The 14,226-nt window shown below is 27.4% G+C and overlaps 1 protein-coding gene across 4 annotated transcripts in view; it reads left to right on the top strand.

Annotated features, from left to right (window-relative positions):
* Positions 1-5,109: 5,109 nt before the first annotated feature.
* LOC112598965 (multiple C2 and transmembrane domain-containing protein) overlaps positions 5,110-14,226 on the top strand; it is a 60,706-nt gene continuing 51,589 nt past the window's right edge. For all 4 annotated transcript variants that reach the window (XM_025345642.1, XM_025345643.1, XM_025345641.1 and 1 more), the window contains exon 1: positions 5,110-5,463. In XM_025345642.1, coding sequence (XP_025201427.1) covers positions 5,409-5,463 — 55 coding nt within the window. In that variant the 5' untranslated portion in view covers positions 5,110-5,408. The remainder of the gene's footprint in view (positions 5,464-14,226) is intronic.

Below are 14,226 nucleotides of genomic sequence, written 5' to 3'. Positions count from 1 at the left end.
CAGCATACCTATCTGCCCCAGTTGTTGAGCCACTACGTAAACTACAGTTATTTTCAGGGCCGGCGAAAGCTATGGGCGACCTAGGCGACTGCCCAGGGCGCCAACACAGAAGGGGCACCAAACTGAAAATTGTTTTTTTTTCAATTTATCTTTTAATACGCATTAACAATCTATGCAATTTTTAATTATTCATTATCTAATGTCGTTTTAATTTAAGATGCATCTGCATCTGCATTGTATAATGTAGGAATATATCAGTGCATCGATACAGCGGGTAGCTGGCCATAATATTTATTTTAATTTACCTATAATATTTACCATTTATAAATAAATTCATACAACTAGACGATTACGTCTAGATTTGTTAGAAAAATCGTGGCGGTAATATCCATTTAGACCTTACGGCGAAAATACCACAGTGTAGAGTAAATCAAAAAGACACATTTGTCTGAAACACACTAATACACACACGCACAATTATTTATTGTTTTCGATGAGCTCTCGCTATGTACGCCTTACGATCTGCTGTGTAATATCAAATGTAAAAACTAACAAGTAACTGCCAACAGATAATCAATATTTATATACTTTGTTTAGTAAATTTGTACATAATATTTTGATTTCTTATTTACAATCAATTCCGTTCTTTGGTTGTCTTAGTTAATAAGTAATTAGTGAAACACAGTATTATATTATATTTATATTATGGACAGTGGTGGCGTAAAATAATATATTTGATTTAATATTTTTTAGCAGTCCATAATATATTTTTGGCAGCGACGACCGTTGTTACATATTATAATATTATAGAGTGTATTTTGATGATCGCTATCGCACAATAATTTGTGTGGTCTATTGACTATTTATAATAATATTATATTTTAATAAATTATCATTAATATATGAATTTTTTTTTACGAAATACTGCAATTTTATAATTTAATAAATAATATGTATAACCTTTTTACAATATTTTATGATCAGGTAATAAAGTTTAAAGTTATGTTACAAAATACATACTAATTTTATTTAACTTACTAAAAGACTTAATTTTACAACTATTCAAACTAGGCGTGGGAGGGAGGGTTGTAAGGGCGCCGAAACATGGTTTCACCCAGGGCACCAATACTTCTTGCCCCGACCCTGGTTATTTTATTTATTGTGAGTAAAGCTAGGTTTAGGTAGTAGGTTCACAACTACGTCATCTGTCGTATCGTGTACTCGTGTACCTTTTTTCGTATTTTAACCGACTATTTTAAATTTCCAGAATTTGTATAGGCGTAAATTGGGAGGGGGATTAGGGGGATTTAGCCCCCCCTCAAATATAGCCACCTAAATTCTTATAGTTCTTTAACAAATTTCAGGTTTTATATTAAAGAAAGTTATACAATGTACAACGTAGTTCTCAAACAAGATATCCGATAGATATGTATTAAGTGAACATTTAAGGTTCATGCATTATGCATGAATTTTGTATTGTAAATTTATAATAAAATTAGAACGATTGAGCTACGTTAATATTATATAACAACTTTTTCAATCTACATTTTGAACAATACTTATTTCATTGATCATTGTAAAGTAAATTTAGAGATAATATTTTATGAGAACCATATACTTGATAATATATTGGTTAATATTTAATTTTATATTTCATATTTCTTTAGGATTTGTTAAGTATTTCTGTTAATTCATTGAAAGCTGAAATAGCCGTTGCTAAAAATTATATTATCCAAACATATGGTACTTCAAAAGAATTAACAGCAGATAATTTAAAGCTTATTTTTAGGGCTGTGAATTTAATGCACTAAAAAACCTTAAAAATGTCAAAAAAATGAAATAAAATATGCTCTTAAAATGTAAAATACGATAAAAATTATAATATAAAATACACTTAAAATGGTTTTTGATTTAATTTTTGATATTTAGAATATTATAAATTTAGTACATTACATTTTACACGCATAAAAATGTGTTGATTTAATAAAAAAAAAAAATAATAATAATAATTTTGATCTAATTTGAATTTTGTATAATGCTATTCACCTAAAAAAATTTTTACATTTTTTTTTTGTTAATAATTAGGTCTTTAAAGATGTTGATTGACGGACATAAATTAAAAATACCGGAAAATGAACTAAAAAAGGAAAATATGACCTAAAAATACAAAAAAAATGAACTAAAAAATTGAAAACGTCAAAAAATGCAAAATAAAATTTTCATAAATGGATTCGATGTTACATAATTCAGACTTTGTACTTACAAAAATACATTTTACAATCGCCAAAAAAAAAAAAAATGCACTTTCCTACAAATGCACAGTTCTACTTATTTTACATTAAAATACTTGTTCCGTCCATATCACAAGATAGATTCAATATTCAATCAGGTATCTATCTTGTAGATATATAGAAAAAAGTGATACCAACAATATCAACAAAGTGACTATTCCTAATAAGTTTGCAGATGAACATAAATAAATAATGTTAAATTAATACAGAAAAAAATGTCATTAATAAATATATTAAAATATGGTTTTGTTAAATAAATAATTTTGAAGTATTTATATACATCTTCTAAAATAAATATTACGATAAAATTGTAAAAATTATATTTAAAGGGTGCGAGAGGTAAAGCGTTTCGTGGGCCTGTTCTATGTTTATAATTTTAGCTCCCCCTACTAACAAACCAAATTTACGCCTATGAAAATTTGGCCGATTTAAACTTTTAATACGATACGACAGCGATGTAGCTGTGAATGCAGTTCCGGTGTCCCGACCGTTTTTAAGGAACTCAACGTCTCAACATAAACAATTTTTTATGTGCAGTGTGGATACGGGTCGTGTACTTGTCAAATGCGTACATAGTAAGTGGCCATTAGTGTATGTAGTGTCACGTTAGTATTTACGTAAAAAAAATAGCGTAAGAAATAGTTCACATACTAAACGAATATTACTTATTATTTTTTTTTTTTTGGTCAACAGTTTTAATTGTTTGCCAGTCTTATTAACTATTTAAATTTATTTATTCAATAAAATTTCTAAAAATATATTTTAATTTATCATGAAATTTTTATAAATCCTTCCTACCTACATCGTACTTCCTACTTTTCAAATCTTATCTCTCGGATCGCTCTTTTAAAATTTGCTATGGAACTGCCACGTCTGAAATAGCAAATATAAATGCTGGAGTTCCTCGAGGTGGCATCTTATCTCCATTACTCTACAATATCTTTGCATCTGATCAACCCATGTCTCCAAACACTTCAGTCGCAGACTATGCGGATGATAAAGTGATTATCTCAATTAATGATGACCCATCTCTGGCCTCCGTATGTTTGCAAACCCATCTAGGCATAATGGAAAGATGGTATACCAAATGGAAATTTAAAGTAAATCAAAATAAATCAGTACACACGACTTTTACACTAAGATAAGTACCTTGTCCAAGGGCACTACTTTATCTACTTTATGGCATCCCTATTCCTTAATTACCTTCAGTAAAATACCTTGGTCTAACCCTCGATCAACGCTTAACCTGGGCTCAACACATACGTGAAAAAAGACTATCCATAAACAATCGGCTACGTATGCATAAGAATTTAATTGGCAATAAAGCCACTCCTATTAATATCAAACTTCTCCTGTATAAAACCTTATTAAAACCCATTTGGACATACGGATTGCAGCTATGGGGAAATGCTAAAAAGTCAAACCTGAATAAGATTCAAGCTTTCCAAAATATGACCTTAAGGAAATTATTTAACGCACCTCCATACATATCAAACCATACCCTACACTTAGATTATAACTTAAATACTATTCATGATGAAGCTAAACGCTTTAATAAAAAATTTCATAACTATCTATTCTCTCATTCAAATCCACTCATTAAAAACTTATCATCCCTCACAATCCCAGGTAGCCCTCCAAGGCGACTTAAACGTTAATGGTGCAGATTTATTACTTTAAATAATAACATATAATATATAACTAAATATATAATTTATAATATAAATACTAATATATAACTAAATCGCACACGACTAAACCAAGTAGAAAGTGTCATCAGTGAGTGGCTTCTTTCCTCAAATTTATGTATATCACCCTATCTGTTTGTCTCTCTTATCGCACATATACTTATTATGTCTAAGATATAGATTGTATATTTTCTTCTTCTTCTTCTAAAAAAAAAAATTTACTTAGAAAGACAATTCCCAAATACTTTTTAGTTAATTTTTTGTTTTTAATATTATTATTTATTAATGTTTTAAAATTCTTGATATGAAAAATTAAAAAATTAATTTAATTTTAAAGGATTAGGGGTTAGTTTTCAAAAAAGAAGAAAAGTCATTTTCAAGTAAATTACATAACGAATTAAAATACATGTTCAGAAGTTTTATAATATGACGACTAGAACACTCGGTAGTTGGTACACACATGCCATTATATCAGTTGACATAATTATAGGACTAGTAGAAAATACGGAAGCAATTAAATCCCCTTGATATCTATGCAAATTTTCACAATGAAAACGTAAACGTGAATATATTTATATTTGTTTGTTTTTACTTTGTATACAACCGAGTTTTAAGGATAATAAAATAAATGTAGTATAAAGATCGGATTACATGGACATAAAAAATACAAACGAAAGGTTTAAACGAAATCCCATAAATATTCGCGAGATTTATAAGTACAATATCGATAAATTCGGTGTGACTATACCGTGTGGGTCCCGCTTGCTGCGGGTTATCTGCGAATAATCGCGTTCATAGTATTGGATAGGTGGGTCGTGCACATACCTGCCCCACCTCAACCACGTCGAAGAATACAAGACATCGAAAATTACCCAATACCTCAAATAATATTATTCATAATATTTTTATAAAAACACCGTACTAAGGGGTTAGATAATATTATACACGCGTTGAATAATATTGCCGCGGACGACGACGACGACGACGACTGCAACTACGATACGCAACGGCTACACAACGACGGCGGTGGATCGATTTTTCAGGTTTTCGACGGTCGGACGGCGACGGCGGCGCCCGCGTGTGGATGTGTGAAAGCGCGAGGCGCGTACACTGTACAGTCTACGCGGGACGGCTGTAGCCTAAACCGAGACGCCACCGCGGTTGCCGAGCCCGTCGTGCGGTAGTCGTAATACCGGTGTGCACGCGACCGCACGCACCCAAACGCGCGTGTGGGCCGGCCGTGATAGGGTTCGCGCGCGCTTTATACACCGACGACGACGACCGGGCGGCGTTCGTCATCATCGCGGTTGTGTTATTATTGTTTTACTTTTTTAATTTTTAACTCGCGCCTAAAGTAATATTGTTCTAGTTTAACGCGATCGTCTATGGCCGCGTGAAACGAGCCAGTTGTCGTAGCTCGTTCCACTAAATGACATCAAATATCGCACTACCCGGCGGACGCGATGAAAACGTCACAGTCGACGGTAAATAGCCAATATTATATACACACACGCATATATATATATATACACATATTATAGTATTGTTATACCTATACCACGTAACTGGCACCATTGAGCGAAGAAGTGGTGTGATTGTAAACGAGTTGAAATTCGTTGTACGTATACAATTTGTTTTGTTACCCTATGCTCGGCATATTATATTTTTATGCTCCAATAAAGTTTTTTTAACGGTAAATTCAATAGATTATAATATTAAGACATTCAAGGTATTTTATAATCAACATTTTCAATCTCTCTATAAATAAAATATTTTCCTCTGCGCATATTTTTAATAAACGTAAACGTAGAACTTTTCGTATATTATTTAATGGGACGAATTATTACATTAATCTCTGTGAAAACGTTGGTAAACTACCAAATTGCTGTATATTATCTGCAATAACAAACATTGTTTTGGAATATATCATTTATTTTTTTGGCAGTAAAATTTAAAAGAAATTTAAAATATGGTATTAACAGATTGTAAATTTCTTAAAAAAGCCCGATTTTCTTACTTTATTCTATTAGAAAAATACTTAACATTATAGTTTGATAATTACAAAGAATAAAAGTATTTTATTATAAATATTAAAAATGTATATACACCAAGTTTAAACATGATCGCTTTAATAACTACTGCAGTCGGTATGTATTTACTTACATGTCGGTCGCTCACAACTCTATAACAGTTTATTAACCTATTACACGTTTATGCATTTGGTATTCTTTATTTTATTTTTTGTTTAGGTAATATTTATCCATGTAAAATTTTGTTTTCCAAGTTGTTTATGTAGAAAAATAGATAAAATAATTTTAATTAACGAGAGACAATACTAGTTAAAAAAAACTTTAAATTAATATTTGAAACAAATATTTTTTTAAAGTAAATTGTTAAATATCTATTCAATTTACCAGCTTACATAAGCGTCTCCAGACATTTTTCTAGGGGTGGGAAAATTCATTTAAAATTAAATGAAGATCTTTTTATACATTTTATTTATAGTACATTATTATGTTTCGTAATTATTATATTTAAGTATTGTTATTATATATTTTATTTATAAACCATTGTTATTTTTCGCTATTATTATATTAAATTATTACTATTAGGTAACAAATTTAAAATTTTAGGGGGGCAAGTGCCCCGTCTTGCTCCCGCTTTGGAGACGCTCATGCCAGCTAAAGTTAAATAACGTTAAATGGCTTAAATGCAAATGTTAGGGTTTCAATTAAAATTAAGATTTAAAATATACAACGACTATCTTTAATTTATATAATACAAAATGTGAATTGATCTTGTCAGATATCCAAACTATCAGATTTAATTTTAATTCACAGAATGCCCAATCCCAATTAATATATAAATTTGATATGAACATAATAGTATACTATAATTAGTAATTATTTCCAAATTACCTTGTGACATCAACAATGAGTGGAACGGTTGTGATAAAATTTATAACTATCGTCAAATGTATTAAACCGTTTACTTTTTGTACTTCAATAATTATAATAGGTACCCTTTATTTAGGTAATAATATTAAAAAAAAAAAGAATGAACCGTTGGTTGTGATTTTTATAATCTATGTTCAACGACAAATGTCAAATTTATTTTATGTGTTTACGTATTTTAATGACCCAGAAACAAGTATACAAAACCTGATTTTAAAAACGTATAACATGCAATCTATGCACATGAGTGGTCTCAGTTGCAGTGGTATAACTACGGTCAGGTTGCGTTTGAGGATTTTTTTTCTTGCCATGGTGAACTAAACATGAAAATCTTATTAAGCCACAATCTGACCATTTTACAACTATACCTTTAGTACGTAGTTTTATGATTTATTTTTGTTAATTAAAATTTTTATAATTATTCATGTAAGCATACAATTTTTGTTTCTAAATATTTTAATCAAACACATTTGCAATAAATGTATCGTATATTGTTTTTTCTCATGAACACGGGGGGAGAAATTGTGTTACTATTATTTCTCCTCGAGTACAATACTATTATGATATAGTTAAAGTGGAAGACTTATTGCCATATTGTTAACAATGCTGTGAGAAAAAACTATTTGAAAAAAGTCAATGTATTATTTAAATAGGAAAAATTCAATACAATTTCAGTAATGTATAAACAATTGGTATTGTCATATTCAGTTTACTCAAACCTTTTCTTTAATACATTATTTTTATTCGAGTTCAAACTGAGCTCATGCAGTGACAGTGTGTTTTTTATATCAACTTAAATGTTTGAATATTTGTGATTAATTAATTGTTTTTATTGATAAAGTGTTATATTTATATAAATTAAACAAATGAATTACAACTTTTTAGCCAAACATTAAAACAGACAATATACTCATTATATTCGTTTTGATGCATAAAAAAATAATTAAAACGAGGATAAAAAAGTATTCATAACTTATGTGATAAATAGATCATATAAATATTTTATAACGTAAATTAATGTTTTAGATTTTTAGCGTAGCAATGCAAGTATTTATTTTCAATTTTGTGTTTTTTTTTTTTTTTTGTGCCTATGTGTTCTCAATAATTAGTTGATATAATTCTTTGATTTTTAACTTTGAGTGTGGTTGTAAATAAAAAATGAGATTTGGCTTGTATTTAAAAGAAGTCAAAATAAAATATTCTCAGCACTTATTTTCACGATTAGGAAAAACAAAAAAAAAAAAATTTAAAAAACGAGAAGTTTTATACAAATCATATTTTTGACAAAATCGATTTTGTTTTTTTATAGTAATGAAAAACAATCATAGACACTTGTAATTTTTAATGCTTATGTTATCATTTTATACTTATTATCTATTTTTAGGAAATTTTTAAATATGGGTAATTTTTAATTTTTTATAGTTTCTTTTATTTATAAATCTCGATAAAAAAATTATTCACTAATAATAAATTCTTGGAAAATTATTAAAAACTTCTCATAAGTTATTATTTTTTTAATAAAAATGCATACAACATTTATAGTTAAAATATTTTTATATAAATGTTTGTAGTTAATTTGTTTTTACAAAATTTATAAAAATCACGAAAATAACTAAAGTATTCCACAGTTAGAAATTAAAAAAAAATTTTTAAACCTAAATTTAAAAATAAGAGGTGCTTTATAAGTTTTTAAACCTATTTATACAAAAAAATTCTCTTGGAATGTTGAATTAATTTATTATGATTATTTCAAGTTAATAATTTTACGTCATACAGATATTTAATTCATCCATAAAATAATTATTTTTTCCCTAACAATTTTCTACATTTTGTTGTTTTCAAATAAACATACATTACTGTATGATTAATACATTAATATCTTATCTTAGGATCTAATAACAGTAGATATATAAAATTTCTTTAAATGTCATTTCATACAATAGCGATTTCAGTTTATCATTTATTTATATTTCGTAAAAATTCACTGGCTTCACTTCGTTTAAGTAGTTTTTCACTATCAAAATTTACTGAATTCTGCAATGCGTTTGTTTCACCTGTTCAATTTTTATTAAAACTGGCATCATAAGCTCCAATTTGGGGGAGAGGGGAGCAAGACAGGGCACTTGCCCTACTCCTTGGAAAAAAAATTATATGAACATGTAATTCAATAAATATTACCATTAAATTATCTAACTATGAAGACAAATTGTTTTTTGAAATCACTATTAAGATATGAAGTAAATATAAAAATGCATTAGGGTCTATGTTATAATTAGGGCTAGAATTTATGTGTGACAGTATTGTTTTTTTGTTGCAATTTCTGATTATTACATTTGTCAGTTATGTTTACGAATCACTTCATAATGAGATAAACAATGGTGTTTTTATTTTGCATATTTTGGATAAGATGCATATTATAGCATTTCTTAAATAAAATTAATATTTTGCATATTTCGATTACAAAAACGCGAAAAATGCATATTTTATGGTATATTTTGTACGTTTTTAGCGAGTAACAGTATGTATTGATGCTGTTCAAAAATACCTATATAAGAACATATTATTAAGGTCTAACAGAAGATCATTTAGTTTTGAAAATTTAAAACGTCATAATATTTTGTGTAGTATATTTTTATAGCGTGAGTAGTTGAAGATATTATTTTATTAACTTTAAAACGTATTTTTTTGTTTTGTTTAGAGTATGTTTTATATTTTTTGGCATATAAAATATTAATTGCATGTTTTTAATGAACCCAATGCATATTTTACAATTTTTTATTGCATATAATTTCTAGCTCTAGTTATAATATACAATTGTTATCGTTTATTAACACCATAGGTAGCCAGATAGATAAATACATAAGATAAAGATTATATTATTCGTGTTTCATATTATTATCTCAGATAATCTGTAGTAAACCTATAAACATCACATAGATACTTCAAATATTTTATCAGACAATATTCAATGTTCTGGCTTTTAATGAATGTATAAACGTATAACTATGGTTTAGGAATGGGCAGCTGATTACAAAATACACGTATTATTGTATAATAAATGTTAGTTTTCACTGTCTGTGTGAAGTGAGTACCAAGCTTCATTCGTCAATAATTATTCTTTTAAATTTTAAATTTTTAACTATGGATATTTGTTCATTTTTAATAAAAAAAAATATGATAAAAATAAAGCATTTTGTGTTGTATCTAAACTACATGTATCGAAAAATATAAGTGTTTCTACAAAAGTCAATTTAAACTCGTCAATAAATATGGTACTTACATTTTAGCTATTAATTGATTGTGAGACATACTCAGATTTTTTTATTTTGCATTATTTCTAGCAGACTATCTACGTAGTTACATGCCTTTTTAGCATGTTGGTTTAGTATTATCCAGTGGTGTGTTGATGATGAAAAAACACATCAATTTTAAACAAACATTTTGTTTGTTACAACAACTGGTTGCACATGATCTAATACATTTTAATAAGTGAGCAAAACATGGAACAAAATCAGTAAGTGGTGCTACTAACTTAATTGGAGCTTGAGCTCTTGAATATAAGCACCAGATATATTGGTGCCATTATCATAATATGATTGACCTCTAAGAATTCTAATATCAATAGACAATATTATATAAAAAATAAAGAAATAGCTTCTGCTATAATATGTTTAGCTTTGTGTCGAATATTTTCCATTAACCTCAAAAAAATATCCAAAAAATGTTCTAATAATATTTACATATCTTATAAATTATAATAAATTATAATTGATCAATATTTGATATATCTGGTGTCGAATCAATGCTAATCAAATAATATGTTGAAGATATTAATTTAAACTCATAGGCGTAGGGTAGAAAGATTTTTTTTTTTGAGAGGGGCTGTAACCTTCTTAGGGGTAGACATTTACCGACTCGTCGAGGGCTTCGTCTGCATTTGGAGGAGGCTATTTTCCAAACTGGGGAGCTTAGTCCCCCCCCAAGCCCTTCTAACTACGCCTATGGTGGTACTATTATTACATCTTTCTTAGATATAATTTTAATAAATCAACTGTAAGTAAAAAATTACGTATATGGTGTACTTCCTTTACCTGGATTTTCATATTTTAATAAATGTTTTGATAAAAAGGGTCATACTCAGCAATAAGCCATATTTTTTGCCAAAAATTCAAAACTGTCATTTCCAGCTTTGAATGATAATCCATGACAAAACTCTACTGAGTACTTTAATCTAGTAATCAGTCTTAGTTTGAAGTTTATATGTAAGTTGTAAATTTACTTTTCCATAATTGGATGAATGATGCTTTGTTTTAAATATATCGTATTTATGCATAGTTAAATTTTCATGATTATTAATTGTATTTGGATGTTTCCAGTCTGAAAATCTCTTATGTAAAAAATTGGAAGTATTTTCAAACAAATAATATGGGATACAGTATATTTTACCAGTATTAACTTAGTATCAAAGATAGTCTCTTTGAAATATCTTAATATTAGATAAACCTTTACTTAGGTACTTATTGTGAGTTTTAAATTTTCCTTGATGTATACACTGGTATTTTGTTTAAATAAAAACTCTAGTCACTTCATTTAATATCCATAAAACAGGATCAATATTAAAAACAAGTTTCGAAAATAATTATTTTATTTTAGCTTTTAAAATTCTAAATAAAATTGGTATTTTCATTTGTAAATATTATTGATTTTCTTTTTAATAATATCAGGTACAATTCTTAAATTAAATTATTTACTCTGACAAATCTGCAAATTTGGGTGGTCGTAAAATATTAACTTCATAGTCAGTTTAAGATTCTAAACTTTCATTTGTATTTTGTACTTCTAGTGGATGTACATTTTGATAAAGATTGGTCAATAAGTGGTAAATTTACATTTTTTACAGAATCAATAAATTCAATGCTTAAACAAACAAAATAATCAATTAATATTATTTTCTTAATTTTAAGTAAACATAACTTTTTCATAGAAAAATAATAAAAACAGTATAAGTTTCATTAAATATAACATATTTATAAAAAACCTACCTAATATTATCTATTATTTATCTGGCAACAATATGGACAGTGCCCACTGGTTGTACTCCTAAAAACTGGGTAGATATTATTAATTTATTTTATATAGCAACTAAATTCGATTATTTCTATTATTATTGTTTGAATTGTACAACATGAAAAAATATTAAAAAATAAAGCATTTGTCCATTAAAATATTTTAAAATGTTTTTTGATAAAAATGTCTACAAATACCAACATGCTTTATTTATATTTATTCAATGAAATTCATTTTTTTAATAGTAGAAGTATACACTCTAGTTTAAATGTTAGTTATCCAAATTTAAACTTACCTACTTTGGGATATGATATCAAGTTTCACATTATTTTTATACTTTTTTCATACTATTTTTTTAATTTTACCTAATTTTTGTTAAATACAGCTATTGAGCTTTTTACTTAAAATTTCAATCAGAAAGAAGTTTATAACATAAACTTTAGAGGTATAAATATTATTATGAATTATTGAATAATTATCAAATAACGACGAATAACAAATTAGTTAAACATTGAAAATTTTTATTGAAAATTGCTCACATTAAATAATGATATTATTATCAATTTATTTATTCGCACATCAATGTAATTTGTAAAGGGTGTTTCATAAAGTGCACAATTTTTGAAATGCGTGGGATTGTTTTTTTCGAAGGTTGTCAACCCTGTTTTAATTATATTTGTCATCTATTAATTATTATTATCCCGATTTGAAGGTAATTCAATTTTATTAAATTTAATTTTCATGGAGCGATTCAGTAACCATTGGCGTTATTATACTCATAGACTATAGTTTATACTGAAAATCCACTACAAAAACGGTGAGTGTGTAGCTGTTACTGTACTGTCCGTAAACTCGCAAGACTTTTGGATGTGAGGAAGCTTTTCTGAATCAACAGTTCTGAGGTTAGTACAGAAATTTTAAAAAACTGGTTCAGCTGAAACCCTAAAAAATATAATTCGTAGATTTTCACCTAACATTGCGGTTTTGTAAGAGAGTAAATTATTTAGTATTTTTTTGAATAAAATAGATTAGATAGTAGGATGAAGTATAATATAGTTATTTAGCACACGTCTAACGTTAAATATTGATAGCTATAGTAACTTCAGAATGATAATCAAGTAGGTATTATACTATTAAATAAAAGTAAAATAAATATATTTACTATTATTATGTTGTGTTTTACAATAGGGCTGGCTGGCGGATTATATCTGCGTAATATCGTTATCAGTTATCCATTAAATTATTCATATTAAAATAGATTTGAGAGAATATTTTAAAATAAGCTTTGGAGAAATCTCCACTTTAATCATATTACATGAGAAAAAAAAATATTTTACATAATTTTAAAGTTATATCTTATAAGTTATAACCATAATGGCTCAATATTTAAAACAAAATTCTATTGGGGGAGGGGCAATGATCTACCCCGACCTTCTATAAATACGAACCTGAATTTTACCGAAATTATAAAACCTAAAAAATATATGAAGACAATTATTTTGTTTAGATATTGTAACTTCAAATTTGGATGAAATTAATTATTTAAACGATTAACTTTTACGTAGGTCTATTAAATTATGAATTTTTGATTTTAAGATATTATCACAATCACTATTTACATTATGAATCTATTTTTACTATTTTACGGTATTTGCATATAGATGCAAATAGATTGAGTTGTATGTTGGTATAATTTGGTACAAATGTGTATTATTATAATAAAGAAACACTGTGTTCCAACAAAAAAATATATTAATCTACCGTAATATTATAAATAAAATGTATTACTTTCGAAGCTATATTATATATATATAAAAAAAAATATATATCATTTGGTAATATAGGCTGCTGGACCGTTTCTGCTCAGAATCATTTTTCGTGTACAATCATAATATATCATCGAAAATCAAATCCATTGCGCTTATAATAATAGTAACCTACTCGATTCCTAACGTATATCAGAGCTGTATCCACTTGCCAACCTTATTTTGTTGATGTCTATAGGCTATTATAGGCATATATTTCAAAACGATTAAGGAACTTTGAATATTTGTGTTCATTCGTTTTTGAGTAATGGTTTGATGTCTATCACGATAATCAATAATTTATTTTTTTTTATTTGAACTGAATACTTATTTCCAGATATTATTCTAATTCAGTCGTTCATGGTTTATTACGAGGATTATAAATTATAATACTATGCACATTGTGTATTAATGTATTTAT

The sequence above is a fragment of the Melanaphis sacchari genome, unplaced genomic scaffold (assembly GCF_002803265.2).
Source record: "Melanaphis sacchari strain LSU unplaced genomic scaffold, SCAv2.0 Contig4_pilon_pilon, whole genome shotgun sequence".
NCBI classification, from domain to species: Eukaryota; Metazoa; Arthropoda; class Insecta; order Hemiptera; family Aphididae; genus Melanaphis; species Melanaphis sacchari.
Note: the sequence above shows the minus strand (reverse complement) of the source record. Positions and strands in the feature narration are given on the sequence as shown.